The sequence below is a fragment of the Hemitrygon akajei genome, chromosome 1 (genome assembly GCF_048418815.1).
Source record: "Hemitrygon akajei chromosome 1, sHemAka1.3, whole genome shotgun sequence".
Lineage (NCBI taxonomy): Eukaryota > Metazoa > Chordata > Chondrichthyes > Myliobatiformes > Dasyatidae > Hemitrygon > Hemitrygon akajei.
The window spans coordinates 188,982,698-189,005,942 of NC_133124.1; the positions used below are offsets into that span (position 1 = coordinate 188,982,698).

The following is a 23,245-nucleotide window of genomic DNA, read 5'->3' on the forward strand; positions in this document are numbered from 1 at the left end:
TTTGTTTTCTTCTGTACTCCACAAATCTCATTCCAAGTGATAGCTAGGGTGAGAAGTGTTACATTGATTCATTAGGGAGATTCATTCACACAGATTTATTGAAAATCAGCCATTGGAATTGCATTGGAAGCATTAAACTGTTCATATCTCTGCTAACATAGATGGTTTTTAGGAAAATGCTTTCAAGGCTTTTATTTTGGTCAGTGTTACTTGCCTTTATGTCCCTGATACCCAGAAGTAAATTATGGTCATTCGTGAACAAACCACACAACTGATCCTTTATGCCTTTTGATAAGGCCTAAACATTTGTTGTACTTTATTGTGGATTATGCCATCATGCTCAGCAAGCACTGATATAAAATAGGCCATTAATGTAAATTTCAGCGGCATAATCCCTTGGCTAGGAACCTGAGCAGAAACACTCAAGATAGCAAGTTCTGCATTTTTACCGTCTTTTGCAGGAAATGAAGTAACTGCATTTCAAAATAACCTGACAATCTTAAAAATCATTCTTAATTCCACCCACTTTTCCAGCAAGTACCACATTCAAAGTCCTTTGACATTGAGGTTAAGGGTTGAGTTATTACCAAAGGAACTCAATCACTTTATGTAATGTAGTAGATCTATGCTGTTACCTTTAAGACCATAGTATTTCAGCAATGGGCTGTGATTAGGAGGATAAATTTAACATTTATACTCATTTGCTATAGGTTTGGACAGTATCCCCATCCATAATTAAGACAAGATCAAGCTTTTCATTTTCAGAAAATGACACATTCTCACATTATTATTCCAATCCACAGAATTTGAGTTCCCTTTCACTCTTAGCCCTCAAGAGGAGTAAGTATTTAGGTAAAATTTTACTCATTGCTCAAACTGGCTGTCAACCACAAATGATGTTGGAAATGCATCCTTTACCTGACATTAAATTGTATATTATAATCCATACTACAAAAAAAATTACAGTAAAAAATAAAAACTAGTATATTATTAAACCGCTTTTTGTAGAATCACTCATAATAAATGTCAGCAAGAGGGGCATGGGAGAATCAGTTTTATATCTATTGGAACATCAAGAAATAATTACATGTAATAGGTTAGGGACAAGAAGAATGTATAATTATATTTTGCAAGATCCTTTCACGTAGATCTAAAATCAACAGCAAGATAAATGAGTGCTGATAGTACTTCTTGGCAAATTATACTTAATGGCAATTTAGCCCTGTACAACATTTACTGGTAGATAGAACATCAAGTAGTAAGATTGTTAGTGCAAATTTGAAAATGGTTACATGAAGTAGTCATGATGATTTAATAAAACTGGGCCGCTATTGCACACCACACTTGTTAATTGTTCACATAGAACTAATCATCAAACTTGTATCTCCAGATGTTAATGTCCCCATCATCACTACATGATGCCAAAACTCCTGCCTGTTTCGGGTTCCATGCCACACAATTGACGTCCTGAGTGTGTGCTTTTGGGATGTGTGAAGTGAGTGAAAATGTTGGCTGGTGAGGATCTGAGTCAGGATCCTCCTCAAATATCCTGATTGCATCATCAGCACAGGCAGTTGCTATAGAACCTGTTATGTGGCACCTGAGGAAAAAAATGGCAAATTTTAATTAGAATTAATAGTGGATTTTTTTTTAAGTTTCTTAATTTTGTGATAACCTAGGAAAATTAAGACTTTGAGAAACTTATCTGGATGTCAAATTTGAAATTAGGTTACAGGAAATTACAGTATTTCACAACAAATAGTTTACTGCTGCACTGCATCACATATTGGATAAATACAAGGAAGGGTGGGGATTGTGGGCCAAACACAGGGAATTGGGACTAGCATGGTCTTATTGGGCCAAAGGGCCTGTATCTGCTGTATTGCTCTATGACTCTATGCTATGCCCTTTACGCATTAACAAAGCAGTATGTAATAATCATGCAAGAATTCTAAATGAGAAAAAAGCACTTATTTTTTGACATGACCCAAATAAAGCGACAATTTGAAACTTACCAAGAGATGTCATAGATAGTACGTGTGTGGAACCCAGACAGGGTACAGACACATTTCCAGGACAGATCTGACCCATCGCAGACCACACCTATATTTAGAGGGGGAAAAAAAACACAGAACACATAACCACTTGCAGCACTCACAGGATGATGCCATTATACAAGGCATCAAACCTCTTAAGGCTTCAAGAAACCTTATTCTTGAAGGAAGCAACAAGAAAATATATTTTCCCTTCAGACTGATCTGATTTGCTGGATGTAAAATCACTGCATTTCAGCTTCAGCAATCCCAGCCACAAATTAATCCCTTCACAGTAAATATTCAATCAAGATAATCCTTACATAAACTTATTAAGAATTTCATAAGACCATAAAACATAGGAGATGAAATAGGCCAATTGGCCATCGAGTCTGCTCTGCCATTCCATCATAGCTGATTAACTATCCCTTTCAACCCCAATCTCCTGCCTTCATACTGTAACCTTTAACCGTCTTACTATCAACCTCCACTTTAAATGTACCAACAGGCATTGGTGGCAATGAATTCCACAGATTCACCACCCTCTAGTTAAAGAAATTCATCCTTATTTCTGTTCTAAAGAGATGTTCTTCTATTCTGAGCCTTTGCCCTTTGGTCCTAGACTCCCCCACTATAGGAAACATCCTCTTCACATCCACTATCTGGGCCTTTTAATATTCAAACAGATTTCAATGAGATTTCTCCCACCTCCTCCCCTTCACCCCACCCATTCTTCTCAAGCCCAGCAAGTACAGACCCAGAGCTGTCAAATGCTACTCATACATCAACTATTTCATTCCCAGGATAATTCTCATGCACCTCCTCTGGACACTCCAGTAATTTACTCCTCATTCTCCTATTCATATCCAGTATGCCTGATTTACCCCATATATATATTTTCGCTCTTGCGTCTAACAAAGATTAAGAACTTTGTTGCATTCGGTTTAATTTATTTACCTTGTTCATTACCAGGTCTGTATGCTTTCCAAATTTTCACAGTTTTGTCATCACTACAAGATGCGAGATGGTCCCCTGTTTTATCAAAAGCAATGCTCCAGACTGTGGACTCATGGCCTTCCAGGGTGTTGGTACAGACCCAGTCATCATCTTCCTCCTTGTAAAGTTTAATGCTGTTGTCGTAACTTCCCGAAGCCAGGAGCTTGTGTAGAGTTCAGAAATATAGATTAAGCACCCATAACTGATCAATTGCATTGTTACGCAAATATTAAATGTCTTCAAATATAAACAAAATACAATCTGCGATGCTGGAAATCCAAGCAATACACACACAATGCTGGAGGAACTCATTTGGCCAGGCAGCATCTATAGAAAAGACAACTGCTGACTTTTTAGGCCGAGACCCTTCAAATATAAATGGTAAATGGCAGGACCATTAACAGAATCGATGTTCAGTGAGATCTTGAGGTCCAAGTCCAGAGCTCCCTGAAAGTAGCTGCACAAGTTAACAGGGTGGTGAAACAAAAAGGGAGTGGAGTTCAAGAGTTGCACATCAGTACTGCACTCAATTTTAGTTGCCTCATTATAGAAAGTAAGAGGCAGCTATGGAGAGGGTGCAAAAAATGTTTATCAGGATGCTGCATGGATTAGAGGAAATGTGCTAAAAGGAGAGGTTGGACGTATTTCAGTTGTTTTCTCTGGAGTGGCTGAGGCTGAGGGGAAGCCTGATAGAAGTTTATGTTTATGAAGAGCTTAGATAGGGCAGGCAGAATCTTTTCCCCAGGGCCATAATATCTTATTGCAAGCGGGATGGAGATACGTCTTTATCAAAGGAGATGCAAGGTGATCCCTCCCTTTGCTAACCTGCAGGTCACCTTTGGGCAAGGTGTAGTGCCTGCTTACCACCCACCCCATCCCAACCGATCAGGGTCACGTGAAACCACGGGAGCAAATGGTGCACAGGTCCTGGTTATGTGACCACTGATGCCAATCTCGGAAGTTTTGATAATGGTTGGTGTCACCTGTCTTGTAAAGACACTGCCCAGATGGCATCAACAGTAAACTACTTCTCTAGAAAAATTCACCAAGATCACCAACGTCATACAACATGGCACATAATGAAAATGATGACAGTAATGTCTAATACTAGATGGAATGTATTTAAATTGAAGCGGGGTAGTTCAAAGGAGATGTGCATAACAAGTTTTTTTTCATTAACACAGAGCACAGTGGGTGTCTGAAATGTGCTACTAGGGGTGTGGTGAATCAGAATCACATTTATTATTACTGACAAATGTGAAATTTGTTGTTTTACAGCAGTACAATGCAATACATAAATTATTACAAGGTACAATAGTAAATAAAAAATAAATGTAGTCCAAAACAAGAGCAAATTAGCGAGGTAGTGTTCATGGGTTCGCAGACCATTCAGAAAACTGATGGAGGGGAAGAAGCCCTCTCCTTGAGTTCTGGCTCCTATACTTCCTCCCTGATGGTCGTACTGGGAAAAGGGAATGTCTAGAGGCAAATACGACAGGTGTTTAAGAGGATCTTAGACAGCCACATGAATGAAGGGATATGGACTTCCTGTATGTAGGCAGAGGGATTAGCTTGTAGTCTTTTAATTACGAGCACCCTAGGTCAAAGGGCCTGTTCCTGTGCTATACTATTCTATGTTTCATCCTGGCTTGCTCATTGTATTGCAGTATAATCTCAATTAAATAAGAGCTTTTGGAAACACTGAAATTTATTTCTCACTGGAAACTCTTACCTCTCCATTTGGATGCCAGATCACATGCTTGACATCTTGCGTATGAGCATTTAATACACTCACACATTCATAATCATCATCCTCGTCCACTACAACAGAAAAAATAAGTTAGCAGTGTGTGTGGGAGGGAGTGGGGAGAGACATCTCATTTACAGAGCAGTTCCCAATTCATGAATATCAAAAGTACATGGCAGTCAGGGACCTTATACAGCATATGTATTATTGATCCAACTGTGATGCATCTTTACGATATTTTCTTTTTGTAAAATTCTCTTTAAATCATTGATACCATGGTATGGTGTACAATAGCATAGATTTAAAAGCAGGCCCGTCAACTTGTTCCAGCAATCAATCACATAATTCTATAACATTACTGGTCTTAAATTCATATTGCAGAACAGAGAGACCTAGAAGTATATATGTTGTTCCTTGAAAGTGGCATTACAAGCAGATAGGGTGGTAAAGGAGACATATGGCACACTTGTCATAGTCAGTCAGGAAACTGAATATAGAAGCTAGGATGTCACGTTGCAGTTGTACAAGACATCAGTGAGCCAGAGTTGAGTACCTTCCTCTGTTTTGGTCAAACTGCTATAGGAAAACTGGAAAAAAGCATATAAAAGACTTACAAGGATGTTGCCAGGACTTGAGGGACTGAATTATAAACATATAACAATTACAGCACTGAAATAGGCTATCTCGGCCGTTCTAGTCTATGCCGAACGCTTACTCTCACCTACCTGCACTCAGCCAATAACCCTCCATTCCTTTCCTGTCCATATACCTATCCAATTTTATTTTTAGATGACAAAATCGAACCTGCCTCTACCACTTCTACTGGAATCTCGTTCCACACAGCTACCACTCTGAGTAAAAAGATCCCCCTCATGTTACCCCTAAACTCACAACTCATGTCCTCTCGTTTGAATCTCCCCTACTTTCAATGGAAAAAGCCTATCCACGTCAACTCTATCCCCCTCATAATTTTAAATACCTCTATCAAGTCCCCCCTCGACCTTCTACGCGCCAAAGAATGAAGACCTAATCTGTTCAATTTTTCCCTGTAACTTAGGTGCTGAAACCCAGGAAACATTCTAGTAAATCTTGTCTGTACTCTCTATTTTGTTGACATCTTTCCTTTAATTCGGTGACCAGAACTGTACACAATATTCCAAATTCAGCCTTACCAATGCCTTGTACAATTTTAACATTACATCCCAACTCCTATACTCAATGCTCTGATTTATAAAGGCCAGCATACCAAAAGTTTTCTTCACCACCCTATCCACATGAGATTCCACCTTCAGGGAACTATGCACCATTATTCCTAGATCACTCTGTTCTACCGCATTCTTCAATGCCCTACCATTTACCATGTATGTCCTATTTCGATTATTCCTACCAAAATGTAGCACTCACACTTATCAGCATTAAACTCCATCTGCCATCTTTCAGTCCACTCTTCTAACTGTCCTAAATCTCTCTGCAAGCTTTGAAAACCTACTTCATTATCCACAACGCCACCTATCTTAGTATCACCTGCATACTTACTAATCCAATTTACTGCCCCATCATCCAGATCATTAATGTATATGACAAACAACATTGGACCCAGTACAAACCCCTGAGGCACACCACTAGTCACCGGCCTCCAACCTGACAGTTATCCACCACTACTCTCTGGCATCTCCTATCCAGCCACTTTTGAATCCATTTTACTACTTCAATATTAATACCTAATGATTGAACCTTCCTAAATAACCTTCCCTGAGGAACCTTGTCAAAGGCCTTACTGAAGTCCATATAGACAACATCCACTGCTTTATCCTTGTCAATTTTCCTAGAAACCTCTTCAAAAAATTCAATAAGATTTGTCAAACATGACCTTCCACGCACAAATCCATGTTGACTGTTCCTAATCAGACCCTGTCTATCCAGATAATTATATATACCATCCCTGAGAATACTTCCCATTAATTTACCCACCATTGACGTCAAACTGACAGGCCAATAATTGCTAGGTTTACTCTTAGAACCCTTTTTAAACAATGAAACCACATGTGCAAAACGCCAATCCTCCGGCACCATCCCCGTTTCTAATGATATTTGAAATATTTCTGTAGAGCCCCTGCTATTTCTACACTAACTTCCCTCAAAGTCCTAGGGAATATCCTGTCAGGACCTGGAGACTTATCCACTTTTATATTCTTTAAAAGCGGCAGTACTTCCTCTTCTTTAATCATCATAGTTTCCATAACTACCCAACTTGTTTCCCTTACCTTACACAATTCAATATCCTTCTCCTTAGTGAATACTGAAGAAGAAATTGTTCAAAATCTCCCCCCGTCTCTTTTGGCTTCGCACATAGCTGTCCACTCTGATTCTCTAAGGGACCAATTTTATCCCTCACTATCCTTTTGCTATTAATATAACTGTAGAAACCCTTTGGATTTATTTTCACCTTACTTGCCAAAGCAAACTCGTATCTTCTTTTAGCTTTTCTAATTTCTTTCTTAAGATTCTTTTTACATTCTTTATATTACTTGAACACCCCATTTACTCCATGATGCCTATATTTATTGTAGATCTCTTTCTTTTTCTGAACCAAGTTTCCAATATCCATTGAAAACCATGGCTCTCTCTAACTTTTAACCATTACTTTCAACCTAACAGGAACATAAAGATTTTGTACCCTCAAAATTTCACCTTTAAATGACCTCCATTTCTCTATTACATCCTTCCCATAAAACAAATTGTCCCAATCCACTCCTTTTAAATCAGTGGTTCCCAACGTGGGGCGTACGCCCCACAGGGGGGGTAATTTGATTTTTAAGGGGGGCAATTCGAGAATTGTTAACAGTGAATTTTTCCTAGTAAGTCTGTGTGTGTATGAGTGTGTGTGCGAGTTAATACATATGTGTATATACAGTATGCATACATAAAAATACTTGTGTGTATGTACATGTGTAATTGCGTATGTACTGTATATATAGTGTATCACCATCATTACAACCATCAAATGGCTTTCATAATTAAATTAATGAATTGACTGATGTAGGAAGGAACGAATGAACAAGTCCAAATGCGTAAGAAACTCGTACGAGGTCGCGCCAATGCTGCTTTTTGCAGTAGCTTTCGGTTCTTGGTGGTGTGAAGGTGTGTACATTGTGTCATCTCTTTTAAACGGTGTATCTGTCTTTGTATGCTGTAGAAACGAATCGGCATTGTTTTATTTATTTATTATTATTATTATTTTAATATCACTTAATGTTCTTTTTTTTACAATTTCTTAGTAATTTCTTCCTCAGAACTTTAACAGTTCTTTGGTTCTTTTATTTTTCTCTTTCATGAATGCCATGTTCTTTGGAAGCTTGTTTAAACCAAGTTAATGGTCTTTTAGGCTTCCTCCAGGTGAATAGGAGTTCACTTTTTGAATAATAAGAATTATATATCACCACAGGGGGCATCAGGATTTTAGAGGTGATTAGGTGGGGCATGGCCAAAAAAAGGTTGGGAACCACTGTTCTAAATCCTTTCGCATCTCCTCAAAGTTAGCCTTTCTCCAATCAAAAATCTCAATCCTGGGTTCAGACCTATCCTTCTCCATAATTATATTGAAACTAATGGCTTTGTGATCACTGAACCCGAAGTGCTCCCCAACACATACCTCCGTCACCTGACCTATCTCATTCCCTAACAGGAGATCCAACACTGCCCTCTAGTTGGTACCTTTATGTATTATACAGAAAGGTCGAGCAGACTTGGACTTTATAGATTAGAGTACAAGAGGCTGCTCTTACAGCAGTATAAAAATACAGGAGGGGCATAGACAGGATTGTTTTTTCCCAGGGCGGGGAACTAAGAACTAGCGGGCACAGGTTTAAGGTGAGGAGAAAGATTTAATAGAAACCCAAAGAGCAACTTCTTCCATCCAGAGGTCAGCGTAAAGAACGAGCTGCCTAGTTGAGACAGGTACAATAATGTTTAAAAGATATTTGGACAGGTACATAGATAGAAGTTTAGAGGAATATGCACCAAACATGGGCAAATGATTAAATCAATATTTGGCATGACAGCCCTCTGCCTTTAAAACTGCATCAATTCTCTTGGGTACACTGTCGTGCAGTTTTACAAGAAAGTTGACTGGAAGGTTGTTTCAAGCATCCTGGAGAACTTGCCAGGTTCTTCTGCAGACTTTAGCGGTCTTGCTTCAGTCTCTCCAGGTAATCCCAGTCAACCTCAATGATGATGAGTTCAGGGCTCTATGGAGCCCATATCACCTGCAGCAGAACAAATCTTTTCCCTGAAGGTAGTTCTTTTTGACTACGGCCAGGTGTTTGGGGTTGTCGTCCTGCTGCATAAAGAAGTTGGGTAGATAAAACACCTCCCTGAAGGTATGGCATGATGAATGAGTATCTGCTTGTACTCCTCAATATTTAGGATTCCACTAATTCTGACCAGATCACGAGCTGCATTTGTAGAAATGCAACTCCAAACCTACAGGGAACATCACTGTGCTTCACTGTTGGCTGCAGACACTCATCCACATAGTTCTCTCCAGCTCTTCTACAGACAAACTGCCTCCCGTTTGAGCCAACACCCAACTAAAATTTTAAAATTTTGACTCATCAGTCCAGAGCACTTGCTGCCATTGTTCAACACCCCAGTCCTTGTGTTTTTGTGCATAGGCAAGTCTCTTGGCTTTGCTTCTACTTTGGAGGAATGGCTTTTTGACAGCAACTCTTCCATCAAGACCACTACTGACAAGACTCCTCTGGACTGTAGAGGGCTGTATCTGGGTTCCAGTGGTTTCTGTCAGTTCAGAACCGATAGCAGTGCTGGACTTTTGTTTCAGAAGAGACGTCAGTTTCATATATCTCTCATCTGCTGCACTTAGCTTCCGTGGTTGACCACGGAAGCACTGCTTCCGGTACTCAACCCTGCTCATTTCCTAGTGTTCTTCAAAAAAGATTAGACTAATGATGCTTCTAATTTGTAATGACCAGTGTGCACAAAAATCTTGTGTTGTGCAATGTTTTACCCAGTGACAACAACATGTGCACACTGAATTTTATATATAGAGGTACTCATTATAACAGCTTGTAAAACACTGCCAACAAGAGCTTTGATCTCCTCTTGGTTTGATTGTTTTTGCTCTCGTTCATCTGCACTCTCACAAAACAGACGTAGCAGGCCTGTAGTGGGCAATGAAGGATCTTCTTGCCAGGACTTTTGCGCACCAACCATATGTGATTGGCTTGCTAAATGATGTCTTAAAAATTTTCCAAATATCGCTCCACTTCTCACTTGCAAATTCTCCAGCAACTTTTACATCTCAACAATACACGCAGCTAACAACTGCTCCTGTATTGTAGATAAATATTTCTCGTAGCTGCATGTTCCTGACCTCATGAGTTTTGGTGTAGAGACTTCTACTGTTTCATTAAGTCATTCTGCTTTAAATGAACCAGCAGCTCTTTTGCACTTCACGCCCTTTTCTTCTTTGGAATTTGACATAGGGAACCAAAAATTTCTTCAATTAAAAACAGTACAAATAAGTCAGTTCTAAAACCTGCATAGACAAATCATAAACTACATATTGTCAATACCGTATCAGAAACTGGAAAGCAAAATTTCTTGCTTGGGAGACCTTGCTGATACAGGATGACCTCCTGTGTCCTGTTGCTACACTCACTTATGCAAGGTGTAAGAATTGATTATTTAAAGGTTAAACTGTCACACCTGCTACACCCTTTTGGTTTCACTGTCCTTTGCCCATTTTGATTCCTTCTACACCCGTTTCTGTTTCAGTTGACTAGTTTAGTTCATTCAACTCATTATGTCACTGATCATTTGTTTAATCATGTACTGGGCAACAAATGATCAGTAACGTAATGAGTTGAATGAACTAAACTTGGTCATTCAACTTGAACATTGTCACTAAACTTGAAAATTGGTCTATTACTTAATATGTTACTTGCTTTAAAGTTTCTCTGTAACATTTAATTTTTTGGAAAATGAATGTTTGGAAGTCTAAAATTTGCTCTTTTCTCCTAACACACTAAAGCATAACAACTAAATACCTGAAACAAAATTTTTAGAATAATCTCGGGTGCCTAAGACTTTTGCACAGTACTGTATTTAGCCAAACATACTTTAGATAGGCATCTTGGTTGGTATGTGGCAATTTGGTGAAACACTGCTGTGCTATACAACTCTTTTGCCACTTTTTCTTCATGTAGTTTGTTGATGCATCTTTCATTGTTATTCCCATTTACATTTAATTACACTGTTCAACATATTTTCTCAACATATCTTTATACAGGTTTCCCCCGCTATCCAAAGGTACAGCTTTCCTATGAAACTGTTTGTAAACCGAAATGTTGTAAATCAAAGAAGCAATTACCATTAATTTATATGGGAAAATTTTTTGAGCGTTCCCAGACCCAAAAAATAACCTACCAAATCAAACCAAGTAACACACAAAACCTAAAATGACACTAACATATAGTAAAATTAGGAATATGATGAATATACACCCGATATAAAGTAGAAATATTGTATGTACGGTGTAGTTCCACTTATCAAACTCGGGAAGACAGCAAGCCAAAATTGACTTGGAGAAAAAAAAATCAGCATGTACACTCCTACACAAACAACTGCCCACACAAGGCCTCACGGTCATGATAGCCTTTCTCGGGGTAAACACATGTATAAAGTGGGTGTCTTTTTAATCATAAAAGCGAAAATCCTCTTTGGTTAACGAAAATAGGTACTAATGTAGGGCTTTCATAACAGTTAGCTGTCGTAAAGCGAACGTTCGAAAAACGGGGGGACAACTGTATAGGCTCAATTTGCTAAATACGCTCACCTTCCCAAACCCAAACACTTTTATCTCGGCTGCATGTTGCCAGGAGATTGCCAGACGGAGCCCAGGCAACAGACTTCACTTCGTTCTCATGCCCTTCCAGCGTTGTCAGGCACTGTCAAGAGCAAAACACTTGGTCTAAGCATCTCAAAACCGCAAACAAGGTTTCAGAAACTCCGCTTCTTTAAAGTAACTTTGCTGCTTCAATATTATGCAAAAAAATTATTCATGTCAAAGGATTTTAAGATAAAAGGGTCTCAGCCTGAAGCATCCCACCCCATAGACAAAGTTCAAAGTAAATTTATTATCAAAGTACACATATGTCACTATACACAACCCTGAGATTAATTTTCTTGCAGGCATACTCACTAAGTCCAAGAAACATATTAGAATCAATGAAAGACACACCAAACTAGGTGGACAAACAACCAAAGTGAGAAAGACAACAAACTATGCAAATACAAAAGAAGAACAAAAAGAGAAATAAGAATAATAGATAAATAAGCAAGAAATATCAAGGGTCCTTAGGTTGTGGGTTAAGTTCAGTATTGGGGAAAGTGAAGTTGTCCCCACTGGTGTAAGAGCCTGATGGTTCCTGAACCTGGTGGTATGTGTCCTGAGGTTCCTGGACCTCCTTTCTGATGGCAAGAAGAGAGCATGGCCTGGGTGGTGGGGGTCCTCGACAATGGACGTGACAGTGCTCTGTGTGGATGTGCTCAATCATGGAGAAGACTTTACCTGTGATGGACTGGGCTGTACCCACTATTTTTTGTTAGATTTTCCTTTGAAGGGCACTGGTGTTTCCATATCAGGCCGTGATGCAACCAGCCAATATACTCGCCACTGCACATCTGTGGAAGCCTGTCAAGAGTTTTAGATGTTATGCCAGATCTGCACGAACTTCTAAATAGAGGTGATGCCCTGCTTTCCTTGTAATTGCTCTCACTTAGGTACTGGGCCCAGAACTCCGAGGAATTTAATGTTGCTGAACCTCTCTACTTCTGATCCCCTGATGCGGGCTGGCTCATGGACATCCCGTTTCCTTCTCCTGAAGTAAATAAGCAACTCCTTGGTCTTGTTTACATCAAGTGAGAGGTTGTTGATGTGGTACCACTCAACCACATTTTCAATTTCCCTCCTATATGCTGATTCATTACCATATTCGATTCAGCCGACAGTGTGACAGTCAGCAAACTTAAGTATGGTATTGGAGCTGTGCTTAGCCTCACAGTCATAAGGGCACTGTCCGACTTGCTGAGTTCATTCAGATTTTGTGCATTAGCTTTAGTAGGTTTTTTTTTCCTTTTCTTTGTGTCACCATATTTTTCAATCTTTAAAACATTAGTTTTTTTTCCTTTGAGACATTGTAAGTGTTACCTACTTCGATGTTTTGGATAATAATAATAAAAAGATTTGAAAAGAAAGAAAAAGATTTTGTGCATTGCTGAATTAAAGAATCAAGCTTGCAATACCTGTAGTTGTCAGTTCTAACATCCAGTTCCTAGGATTGTTAGGAAACGTTTTAGATAACCGTAACTTAATTACAGATAATCAACAATTCACTTAAGTTTACAATTCCAGTGACAGCTTGAACATAAGAACGAGTGAATGCATAGACCAATCTGCAGTGGAAAAGTACATCCTCTTAAAATACCAGAACTCACCAACTAAAAAAAATTATACACCCAAAATGCTCTCTCAAGACACAACTTTGAAAAGGTGTGATGAAGGAACTTGAATTCTGCAGTTTCACACGGTGCATTTCCATAAAACCAATATGAAAAGGCCACCCATGATTTTTGGGTCCCATGACACAAATGTGTCAGTGGATTAGTGGAAAATTATCAGCATTCAACACATTCAAATTTAGCACAACGGCCTCCTGGCTCAACCCTAATGAGAAAGTATTAAAAATAATAACGGAAGTAAAACGACAGAATCTGCTTCACCACCCTTTGGGTCTTCTCCACCATTCACAACAACCTGATCTGATCTTGGCCTCACATTCCATGTCCTGCCTATTCCATTATTCAATCTCCAGGCCTAAAACCTGTTTTGCTCAGCTTTAGATCTCGTGGAAGCTTGATTTCGTCCCTTCCTGGTGCCCATCTTCACGTTACATTTCCTACTAAGATGAGTTGGGAGAAACCGCTTAATCTACTCAAGCTTTCCTCCCAAGGAATCACAGAACAGAGAACAGTGCAGCACAGGAACAGGCCACCTGGTCCACAATGATATGCTGAACCAGATAAAAAGTAAATCAAAAGCACCTAAACTCTAATCCCTCCTACCTATACCATGCCATATCCCTCCATCTTCCTGACATCCATATGCCTATTCAAACATCTCTTAAAAAGCCTCTTATGTATTTGCCTCTACCACATCAGGCAGCGCACGCCATGCATCCACAACTTTTGAGTTAAATACTTACCCACCCCTCACCTTCAATGCATGCCCTCTGGCATCTGACATTTCAGATACTATCTGTCCACTCTACCTAATCATGTAAACCTCTTCCAGGTCTCCCCTCAGCCTCCAGCACTCCAGAGAAAACAACCCAGGTTTGTCTGGCCTCTTATGATGGCACATGCCCTTTGAATTGAGTGTTATCCTGGTAAACTTCTTCTGCAGCCTCTCCAAAGACTCAACACCCTTCCTATAGTGGGCACATGGCCAAGTGGTTAAGACGTGCGTCTAGTGATATGAAGGTCACTGGTTCGAGCCTTGGCAAGGCACACACTGCTCTGCGACAACACCGTTGCCAAGCTGTATGGGTCCTAATGCCCCTCCGTTGGACAACATCAGTGACGCGGAGAAGGGAAATTTGCAGCTTGGGCAACTGCTGGTCTTCCAAAAAACACCTTGCCCAGGCTTGCGCCCTGGAAACTTTCCAAGGCACAAATCCATGGTCTATCGAGACTAACGGAGGCCTACACTACAGTGGGGTGACTAGAACTGCATGCAATACTCCAGATGTGGCCTTACTTGAGTTTTACAAAGATGCAACATAACTTCCTAACTTTTGAACTCAATGTTTAAAACTAATAAAAGTTTAAGACTAATTAAAACAAGCCATAAGCCATCTTAACCACCCAATCGACTTGTGTAGACACTTTCAAGGAGTAATGAACTCGATCCCAAGAACTTTCTGCTCAGCAACCTTGTCCTAACAGTGCACTGTCTCCTTGTATTTTGCCTTACCGAGGCGCAACACTCGGTATCCCAGCAAACTAAACTCTCATTAAACAAGGGAGCAAAAACTCAAAGCAGTATCACCGGCAGGTTCTCTCTGGAGCCCCGGACTGCTGCACCAAGACCCCGTGAAGAGATCAGTGTACAGGGTCCAGGCTCATCGGCCCATCCACGGCCGGGATGTGGGGCGCTGGCCCCTGACCCTCAGCCGCCGTCGGCGTCCCGAGTTTGGGATGCGCTACCTCAAATCCGCTCTCCTTCTTCCTCCAGATGCAGGTCGTGGCATCGAAGCTGACCGAGGCCAGGTAGTTGCCGCAGGGTGACCAGGACACCTTGCGGACGGTGCGCTGGTGCCCATCCTCCAGCAGGCACTTGCACACCCAGGCGGCTCCTGCAACAGAGCAAGACACGAGTGAGCCAAGCGGCGGCAGGCCCCGGAGCCCCGAAGCCCCCCGTCGGCCGCGCACCGACTCGCACCTTCCCTGGCCCAGATGCGCACGGCGCGGTCGCCTCCGCACGAAGCCAGCAGCGTCCCGGCCGGATTCCAGGCCACGAACCAGGCCCGGCTGTCGGGATGCGCCGGGAAACGCGACTCGAGCTCCAACCGCCGCTTCATCGCCGCTGCCGCACGCAGCCCCGCGTCACCGACCGGAGCCGAGGGCGATTGGTTGCTGGCCCACTCAAACTCGCGTCGGAACGCCAATCGTAGGTCTGCTTTCCTCTCCCACCCCGCCCCCAAACAGGCGTCACGTCCGGTGTCAGCTCTCGGTTCCGCTGGCAAGGTGGAAAGCTTGGCCGGTGCCGGCAGCCGATTACCGGGTCGGTTTCTGCCATTAATCGCCCGGCGAGGAACGGGGAAACATGTACGGGCCGTCGGGGTCGGGTCTATCGGGGACGCGGAGGCGACCCGGCGCCGGGGGCGCACTCCCCAAGCACACGGAGCGGAGCTTGGCGTCGGCGGTACCCGGCGCGCTCTCGGTGACCGCCCTGTGCACGGCGCTGGCGGAGCCTGCCTGGCTGCGCGCCCACGGGGGCGTGTGCCAGCGGCAGGAGCTCGGCGTGGCCGATGTCTTGGGCAACTTGGATTCGGCTCTGCTGGAAGGTAATGGGATGGGAGAGGCTGGGCGGGCCATCGCCGGACTTCCTGCTCACTCGCGGTGTCTTTGTGCCCCGGGCTATAGAGATCTCCTCATTTCCCGGAGCTCCCTCTCTCCCCCTCAGTTCCTGACAATCAGTTGTGATTGCTTATCCATTAAGATGCTTTACCTTTGCTATTTTTGTGTACAGACCTCTTGTATGTATCCAAAAATTATTAGTAATAATTATCAAGTTATCTATCATTAACAGTCCTCCGCAGTCTTCTGCATGGAAATTCTCTGACTGAAGAAGTTCCTTCTCCACCCTGAATGTCAAACTATTTTGAGACTGCAAGCTTTGGTTCTAAATGCCCCAAGCTAGGTGAAACTTAATCCCTACACTATCCTTTTGAACTCGGTATGAGTTTTGTACTTTTTTTTAATGTGCTGGAAGTTCATTCTTCTATTCTCTGGAGAGAATAGGGTTTGTCAGTTTAACTCCTGTCAAAAGAACAATTCCATGAATAATCTGTTGAGCCTTTATGACAGTCCCTTGTTTTTATGGCCTTAAATAGCCCAGACCATCAAACAATTGGTGCTGTTGGGTCCCTGTGTAATTGCAGAAAAACATCTTTGCTGTTGCTTTGAATAGGGACAAATGGCTTGCTGTGCCTGTGTGTTAATTTTTGTGATTTCTAAAGCTTAATTTTAAATGCCTACTTATTTCCACCCTTCATTCACCCAGGGCCTATGTTTCCCACTATTTCTGGGAAATGTATAAAATTATGTGAGTCCTAGATTACCGAGGGAAGACCAAACTACTGAAGAACAAGGGACAGATATTTAAGATAATTCTCAGACTCTGTTTCATCCAGCGTATTTGGGGTCTGAGAGCTAGGTACCCCATCACATTTAAAAATAATAAATATTTGAAGAGCTATGATCCATAAGGCGATGAACCAAATGTTCAATTTATCTAGGTCGCATTTTTTCAATAGAGCTTGGAATGTAGCTCATTTACCCAGCTACATAGACTTGTGTTTCACAAATTTGAGTTTTTTTTCATAGTAACCAAGAAGACTGATGAACCAAAGAGGGTGGTAGGTGTAATTTGCCGGGACTTCTGTGAGGGTTTGAGGTTCCACATGATAGGTTGCTATGAAAAGTTAGATTAAATGGCATCCAAAGGGATCAGGCTAATTGGAAACAGCCCCATCGATCCTGTGACTTCAGTCTCTGAGGCCTATGTGAGAGCATCCTTTATGAGGGGGAACCCACGGAAAGTATCCAGCCCAAATGGGGTACCTGGCCGAGTACAAAAGACCTGTACTGATCAACTGGCTGGAGCGTCCACTGAGATCTTTAACCTCTCACTTCAGCAATCTGGGGTCCACACCTGTTTTAAGCAGGCTCCATTTACACTGGTGCTTAAGAAGAACAGGCTAACCTTCCTCGATGACTATCATCCAGTGATGAAATGGTTTGAGAGGTTCATGATGAAACATATGAAATATGCTGAGAAGCAATTTGGATCCGCTCCAATTTGCCGACACATCCACTACAGATGCCATCTCATTGGCTCTTCACTCAACCATGCAACATCTGGACAGTAAAGATGCAAACATCAGGTTGCTCCTTATCGACAACAGGTGATTCAATACCATCATCCCCTCAAAACTAATCAATAAGCTTCAAGATCTTTACCTCAATACCTCCTTGTGCGATTATTGATTTCCTCACTTGATTTCCATTCAGTTCAGATTGGCAGCATCCTCAATCTCCATTGGCACAGGTGCACCACAAGGCTGTGTGTTTAGCCCCCTGCTCTACTCACTTTATACTTATGACTGTGAGGCAAAGCACAGTTCCAGTGCCATATTTAAGTTAGTTGATGATCACTGTCATCGGCCAAATCAAAGGTGGTAACAAGTCAGCATATAGGAGGGAGATTGAAAATCTGACAGTGGTGCCACAACAACCTCTTACTCAAAGCCAGCAAGACAAAGGAGCTGATTACTGACTTCAGGAGGGGGAAAATGGAGGTCTATAAGCTAGTCCTCACCAGGGGATCAGAGGTGGAGAGGGTCAGCAACTTTAAATTCCTCAGTGTTATTATTTCACAGGGCCTTTCCAAATGCAATTAGAAAGAGAGTGTGGCCCCACCTCTACTTCCTTAAAAGTTTGCAAATATTTGGCATGACATCTGAAACTTTGACAAACCTCTGGAGAGTATATTAACTGGCTACATCAGAGCCTGGTATGGAAACACCAATGCCCTTGAATGGGAAATCCTACAAGATTAGTGGATACGGCCCAGTCCATCATGAGTAAAGCCCTCCCCACCATTGGGCACATTGTCACAGGAAAGCAGCATTCATCATCACAGATCCCCACCGCCAAGTCATTCTCTCTTCTCACTGCTGCCATCAAGAAGGAGGTACTCACATCACCAGGTTCCAAGTTTACCTCTCAACCATCGGGCTCTTGAACCATAGGGGATAACTTCACTTGCCTCATCACTGAATTGTTCCCACAACCAAGGACTCTTCATCTCATGTTCCTGATATTTATCGTTTATTTTATTTTTTTGCATTCTTTTTGTATTTGTAGTATGTTTTCTTTTGCGCACTGGTTGTCTGCTCTGTTGGTGTAGTCTTATTGATTCTATTATGGTTATTGGATTTATTGAGTATGCATGTAAAAAATGAATCTTGGAGTTCTTTATGGTGACATATATATACTTCCATAATAAATTTACTTTCAACTTTTAACTCAGAATTAGCTTGATGCTAGGAAGCAGCACGTGATGGTAGAAGGTTGTTTTTTCAGACCGGAGGCTCAAAACTAATGGTGTTCTCCAGGGTTTGGTACTTGTCATCTGTATTAATGATCTGGATGAAAATTTACATATGCTTACTAAGTTTGCAAATGATACAATAATTGGTGACAGTGAAGGTGGTATCAGAAATTATGAAGTATCTTTGATCAGCTGGATAAGTGGACCAATGAATTGTATTTTGGGTTTAATTTAGATAAGTGTGAAATGTTGCATTTTGGGAAATGAGGATAGGACTTTCACAGTAAATGGTAGGGCTTTAGGGAGAACAGAGGGACCTAGGAGTTCCCTGAAAGTGTTGGTACAGGGTGGTGAAAGCTTTTTGGCACACTTGCCTTCATTAGTTAGGATATCTGAGTATATAAGTTGTTCAAGGCGTTGGTGGGGCCATATTTGGAATACCATGCTCAGGAAAGTTGCCAGTAAAGAGTACACAGGAGATTTACTGGATGTTGCTGGGACTCGAGGGACTGGTTTACAAAGAGGATTTGAGCAGGTTAGATCTTTATTCATTGGAGTATAGGAGAATGAGAGGTGTTAGAATCATGAGGGGCAGATACGGTGAATGTGCACTCTTTGGGGAATTAAAAAAGCTAGAGAACATAGCTTTCAGGCGAGGGGAGAGATTTAACATGAATCTGAAAGGAAACTTTTCCACTCAGAAGGTGGTCAGTGTATAGAGTGAGCTGCCAAAAGAAATGGTTGAGCAGGTGTCTGTGTCTAAAGAAATATGGACTAATTCCCAAATCTAAAATAGCACCAATTGCTTAATCTTGAACTTAGTCATAAATGAATGTTAAACAGGATGTAGTTTTTAAATTATTTTTGTTCTTGATATTTCTGTGGAAGATTACTTTGCATATTTGTGTTGTCTTGCATGTGGAGATTAACCCACTTTCATTTTCTGCAGAATACTGTATGAATTCTCAGACTGTGCTGCTGCTGCGGGTCATCGGTGCCTTCTGTTTCCTGGGGATTATTTGCAGTTTGTCAGCCTTTTTGCTTGATGTGTTTGGACCAAAACACCCAGCACTGAAGATTACTCGCAGATACGCATTTGCACATATTCTCACAGGTCTGTTGAAGCAAAACTATGTATTTTTACATTTACCGAAGTAGGGTGTGGCTTTATTTTTGATACTTACGCACTCATTTTGAAAGTGAAACAAAAATAAGATATGCTCAGGAACTCTGGTGATGAATTGTTAAATAATCAGTATGTTACTGAGAGCTGATATCACCCTTGATCACATGATGATTTTTCAATTTGACACGGTAGTTTAGCGGTTAGCACAATGCTTTCCAGTACCAGCGACCTTGGTTCATTTCCCCCCACTGTCTGTAAGGTGCTTGTTCATTTTCTCCGTGACTACATAGGTTTCCTATGGGTGCTCCAGTTTCCTCCCACGGTCCTAAGATGTACCAGTTGGTAGGTTAATTGGTCATTGTGATTAGGGTCGGGTTAAATTGGGTTGCTGGGCAGTGCAGTTTGAAGGGCCGATTCCACGCTAAATCTCAATAAATAAACATGCAGTGTAAATTCCCCACCATTATTATGCTATTATTAAAAAGCTATTATTAATGCTTTTTGAGATAGTGATTTAGATGCATATCATATTTTTTACTGAGTTAAGTATTGTATGTAATTAGTTTTGCTACAACAAGTGTATGGGACATTGGAAAAAAAAAGTTGAATTTCCCCATGGGGATGAATAAAGTATCTATCTATCTATCTATCTATCATCACTATGCTAATAGGAAGTGGTTAAGGCTCTTTGGGTACCATAGAGTAAATTATCTTGAGGATATTCCCTCAGTTACAAACATTGAATGAGAAGTCTGTTATCGTCTATCATCTTTAATATAGTCAGAACACCGCTCTATTGTGAGAGTTACAGGGGATGTAACATGTCTGTTCCATGCTGCACTCACTGGCTTTCTTTGTTATTACAGTTCTTCAATGTGCCACGGTGATAGGGTTCTGCTACTGGGCGTCAGAGCTGATCTTAGCACTTCAGCAGCAACACAAGAAATATCACGGCTCTCGTGTCTACGTGACCTTTGCAGTCAGCTTTTATTTGGTGGCAGGAGCTGGAGGAGCATCCATTTTAGCAACAGCTGCTAACCTCTTGCGACACTACCCAACAGAAGAAGAAGAACAAGCTCTGGAACTGCTCTCAGAAATGGAAGAGAACGAACCATATCCAGTGGAATATGAGATTGTTAATCAGTTCCAACCTCCCCCTGCATACACACCTTGATTAGCAGGACATATTACAATTTTTCACTTTTAAGTCTATCATCATTTGATTCTTTGAATTTGTACTTTACCTTAGTAGATTTTTATCTAGAGCAGCTGCCTCTCCTCTCTGACCACTTATCATTTGTGCAACTCAGCTCAGTGCTTGCTGGTGAAATGGAGGTCAGGAGCTGCAGTCATCTTAAAGTCAGACGTTTGCTGATTTTTCTGCTCCCTTGCTATTCAAGGGATGATAGTAGCCTTCTGCAGATGGGTGGGGGAGATGCAAATCCTTCCATGTAAGTAAAATACATCTTCACAACTATTTAAAGAGGCAGTATCTTTTTAAACTAAAATAAATCTAAATTTGAAAGGTACTTTTTAAGTTGTTTTCCCCCCAGAGCTTTTAAACAATCTAAAATTATGTTTCATTTCATAAGTAATTAATATGTTCAAATTATTTTTAAAAGGGTTTTAACTGGCAAGTTTCTTACATTAGACAAGGAGACTGTCTCTAAACCTTTATTCTCATAGCTTATTGTCACCTATTCATTCTCACTGTACAGTGTCTTAATACCAAGAAATATTTTTTAATTCATTCAGTTGAAAAGTGCCAGTCCTGAGTTTAAGGGAGCCTATCAACATTTGTTGGGGAGGGGGGGGGGGTTAATAGACAAATCTATATTGTGAACAGCCAGTTGTGCTTCTGACTACATAATATTCAAAGTTTGATTGTCATTGGTAGAAGCCTATTACCCTTCCCTAATGTCACAAAGATAGAAAAAGCACTTTATTAGATTGGGTTTAGAAATGATTTAAAAATCTTTCATCTATACAGCACCTTTTAACATAGTAAACATTCAATGCGCCTTGTATCAAAAGTTATAATTGGTCAAATAACGAAGGAAGATGAAGAGGTAAAGTGGAAAAGTTAAGTGGGAGAATTTCATTTTCTTCCAATTCACGCAAACCTTGACAGAGCTGTTTAATACACAGGTTTTTGTACATTAGTTGATGTGAAAAAATATCAACATTGTTCACCTCAAACATTTGATTCTGACATCAAAAGTTTATTAGTTTAATGAATGTAATGTGAAGATATACAATGGGACCCATCTGATACAGAAATATTAATGAGGCTGGACTGAAATAGGAATTTAATCATGCAACTTTTTAATCAATTGTTTTACCAGTTAACTATGAAATAAATTTTACATTAGAATTATGACTGATCAATTATATTTGTTTTCCAATCTTAATTAATTATCTTAATTAATTTGGATATCAGTAATCTTATGAAGTCATATGTGAATCCAAAAAGTCTGGTGCTTCATTACTAAGAAGCAGTGCACTCACTAAAGTGCGGTAACCTTTGGTTTTAGGGGGTCCAAATGGAAGTACTGGTAACTGTTTTGACAAAAGTTATTTCAGTCACTAATGTCAGTAGTTTATGTACTAAATGCAACTTGTTTATTTTAGAAAATGTGCTCTCATCTCAAAAACTTGTTTTCTTTCTATATGGTTAACCAAAGCTACTCCCTGGTGGATTTTCAGCGTGTCTGCTGTCAATTACTGATTGTTCCCATTATGCATTAAGCCAGTAAAGGATGCTGGAAGAGAAAATGCAGAGAAGGGAAGAGCTACTTTTCAAGCCTGGCTCGACCACATTATTCAGTCTTTTTAAAAATAATTTCAGCCAATCTGTACATTAAAAGTTGGAACAATGTTAGTTAAGAGAGCTTAGTCAACATAAAATTGTAATCAATGTGGAATTTCTGATGGGATACAAAACCACCATTTACAAAAGCACATTTAGTGCCAGTCTAATAGAGCCAAGTCATGTTTCAATAGTACAGCATATAAACAAGTTGAGAGAAGTGGATTCTCCAGCTAGGAAGCCAGTGTAACAGCAAATTAAGGACAGCAAGAAGTTTCACAAAATTTTGACTAGTAAAGGCAAAATTACTGAATGAAATTATATTAATATAGAATCAGTGCCAAATCTATTTCACACAGTATGCAAAATAAATGGACCAGAGACTTAAAAACTTATGACGAATTCTACTGTGGAAAGATTGGATGAAGCTTACATTTGTAAAGCTGATGACTTGTAATAAATGTTGAATGTTGAGCCATGAGTGGCTTTTGTCATTACAAGCAATTCTGTAAATCCAATGCCTGTGTTAATGTTCATATCTTTAGAAATAAACTTTTCAAAGTGTAATTTAGATCCTTCCATTTGAAATCATTGAGCAAAGTAACTGTTCAGACTG

The 23,245-nt window shown here is 40.6% G+C and overlaps 2 protein-coding genes across 2 annotated transcripts; one reads left to right on the plus strand and one right to left on the minus strand.

The window, feature by feature from the left end:
* Positions 1-80: 80 nt before the first annotated feature.
* Positions 81-15,480, minus strand: ciao1 (cytosolic iron-sulfur assembly component 1). The gene is made up of 7 exons (XM_073057072.1): positions 15,299-15,480; positions 15,064-15,212; positions 11,633-11,744; positions 4,762-4,850; positions 2,991-3,192; positions 2,016-2,103; positions 81-1,600 (listed from the first exon to the last, which is right to left on the minus strand). Exons 1-7 carry the CDS (start codon positions 15,435-15,437, stop codon positions 1,366-1,368), a joined length of 1,014 nt encoding a protein of 337 aa, XP_072913173.1. The 5' UTR covers positions 15,438-15,480; the 3' UTR covers positions 81-1,365.
* A 94-nt stretch (positions 15,481-15,574) lies between these two features.
* On the plus strand, positions 15,575-23,196 carry tmem127 (transmembrane protein 127). The gene is made up of 3 exons (XM_073057087.1): positions 15,575-15,923; positions 19,644-19,808; positions 20,687-23,196. The coding sequence occupies exons 1-3, from the start codon at positions 15,683-15,685 to the stop codon at positions 20,992-20,994; spliced, it is 714 nt and encodes a 237-aa protein (XP_072913188.1). The 5' UTR covers positions 15,575-15,682; the 3' UTR covers positions 20,995-23,196.
* Positions 23,197-23,245: the final 49 nt, after the last annotated feature.

Bases quoted from the DNA above. Each gene is read 5' to 3' on its own strand.
- tmem127 (XM_073057087.1), top strand. From the start codon at position 15,683: ATGTACGGGCCGTCGGGGTCGGGTCTATCGGGGACGCGGAGGCGACCC. The intron at 15,924-19,643 runs GTAATGGGATGG...CATTTTCTGCAG, and splicing joins GGATTCGGCTCTGCTGGAAG to AATACTGTATGAATTCTCAG. The intron at 19,809-20,686 runs GTCTGTTGAAGC...TTGTTATTACAG, and splicing joins ATTTGCACATATTCTCACAG to TTCTTCAATGTGCCACGGTG.
- ciao1 (XM_073057072.1), bottom strand. From the start codon at position 15,437: ATGAAGCGGCGGTTGGAGCTCGAGTCGCGTTTCCCGGCGCATCCCGAC. The intron at 15,213-15,298 runs GTGCGAGTCGGT...GCTCTGTTGCAG, and splicing joins GCGCATCTGGGCCAGGGAAG to GAGCCGCCTGGGTGTGCAAG. The intron at 3,193-4,761 runs GTAAGAGTTTCC...ACTCTACACAAG, and splicing joins TCTGGCATCCAAATGGAGAG to CTCCTGGCTTCGGGAAGTTA.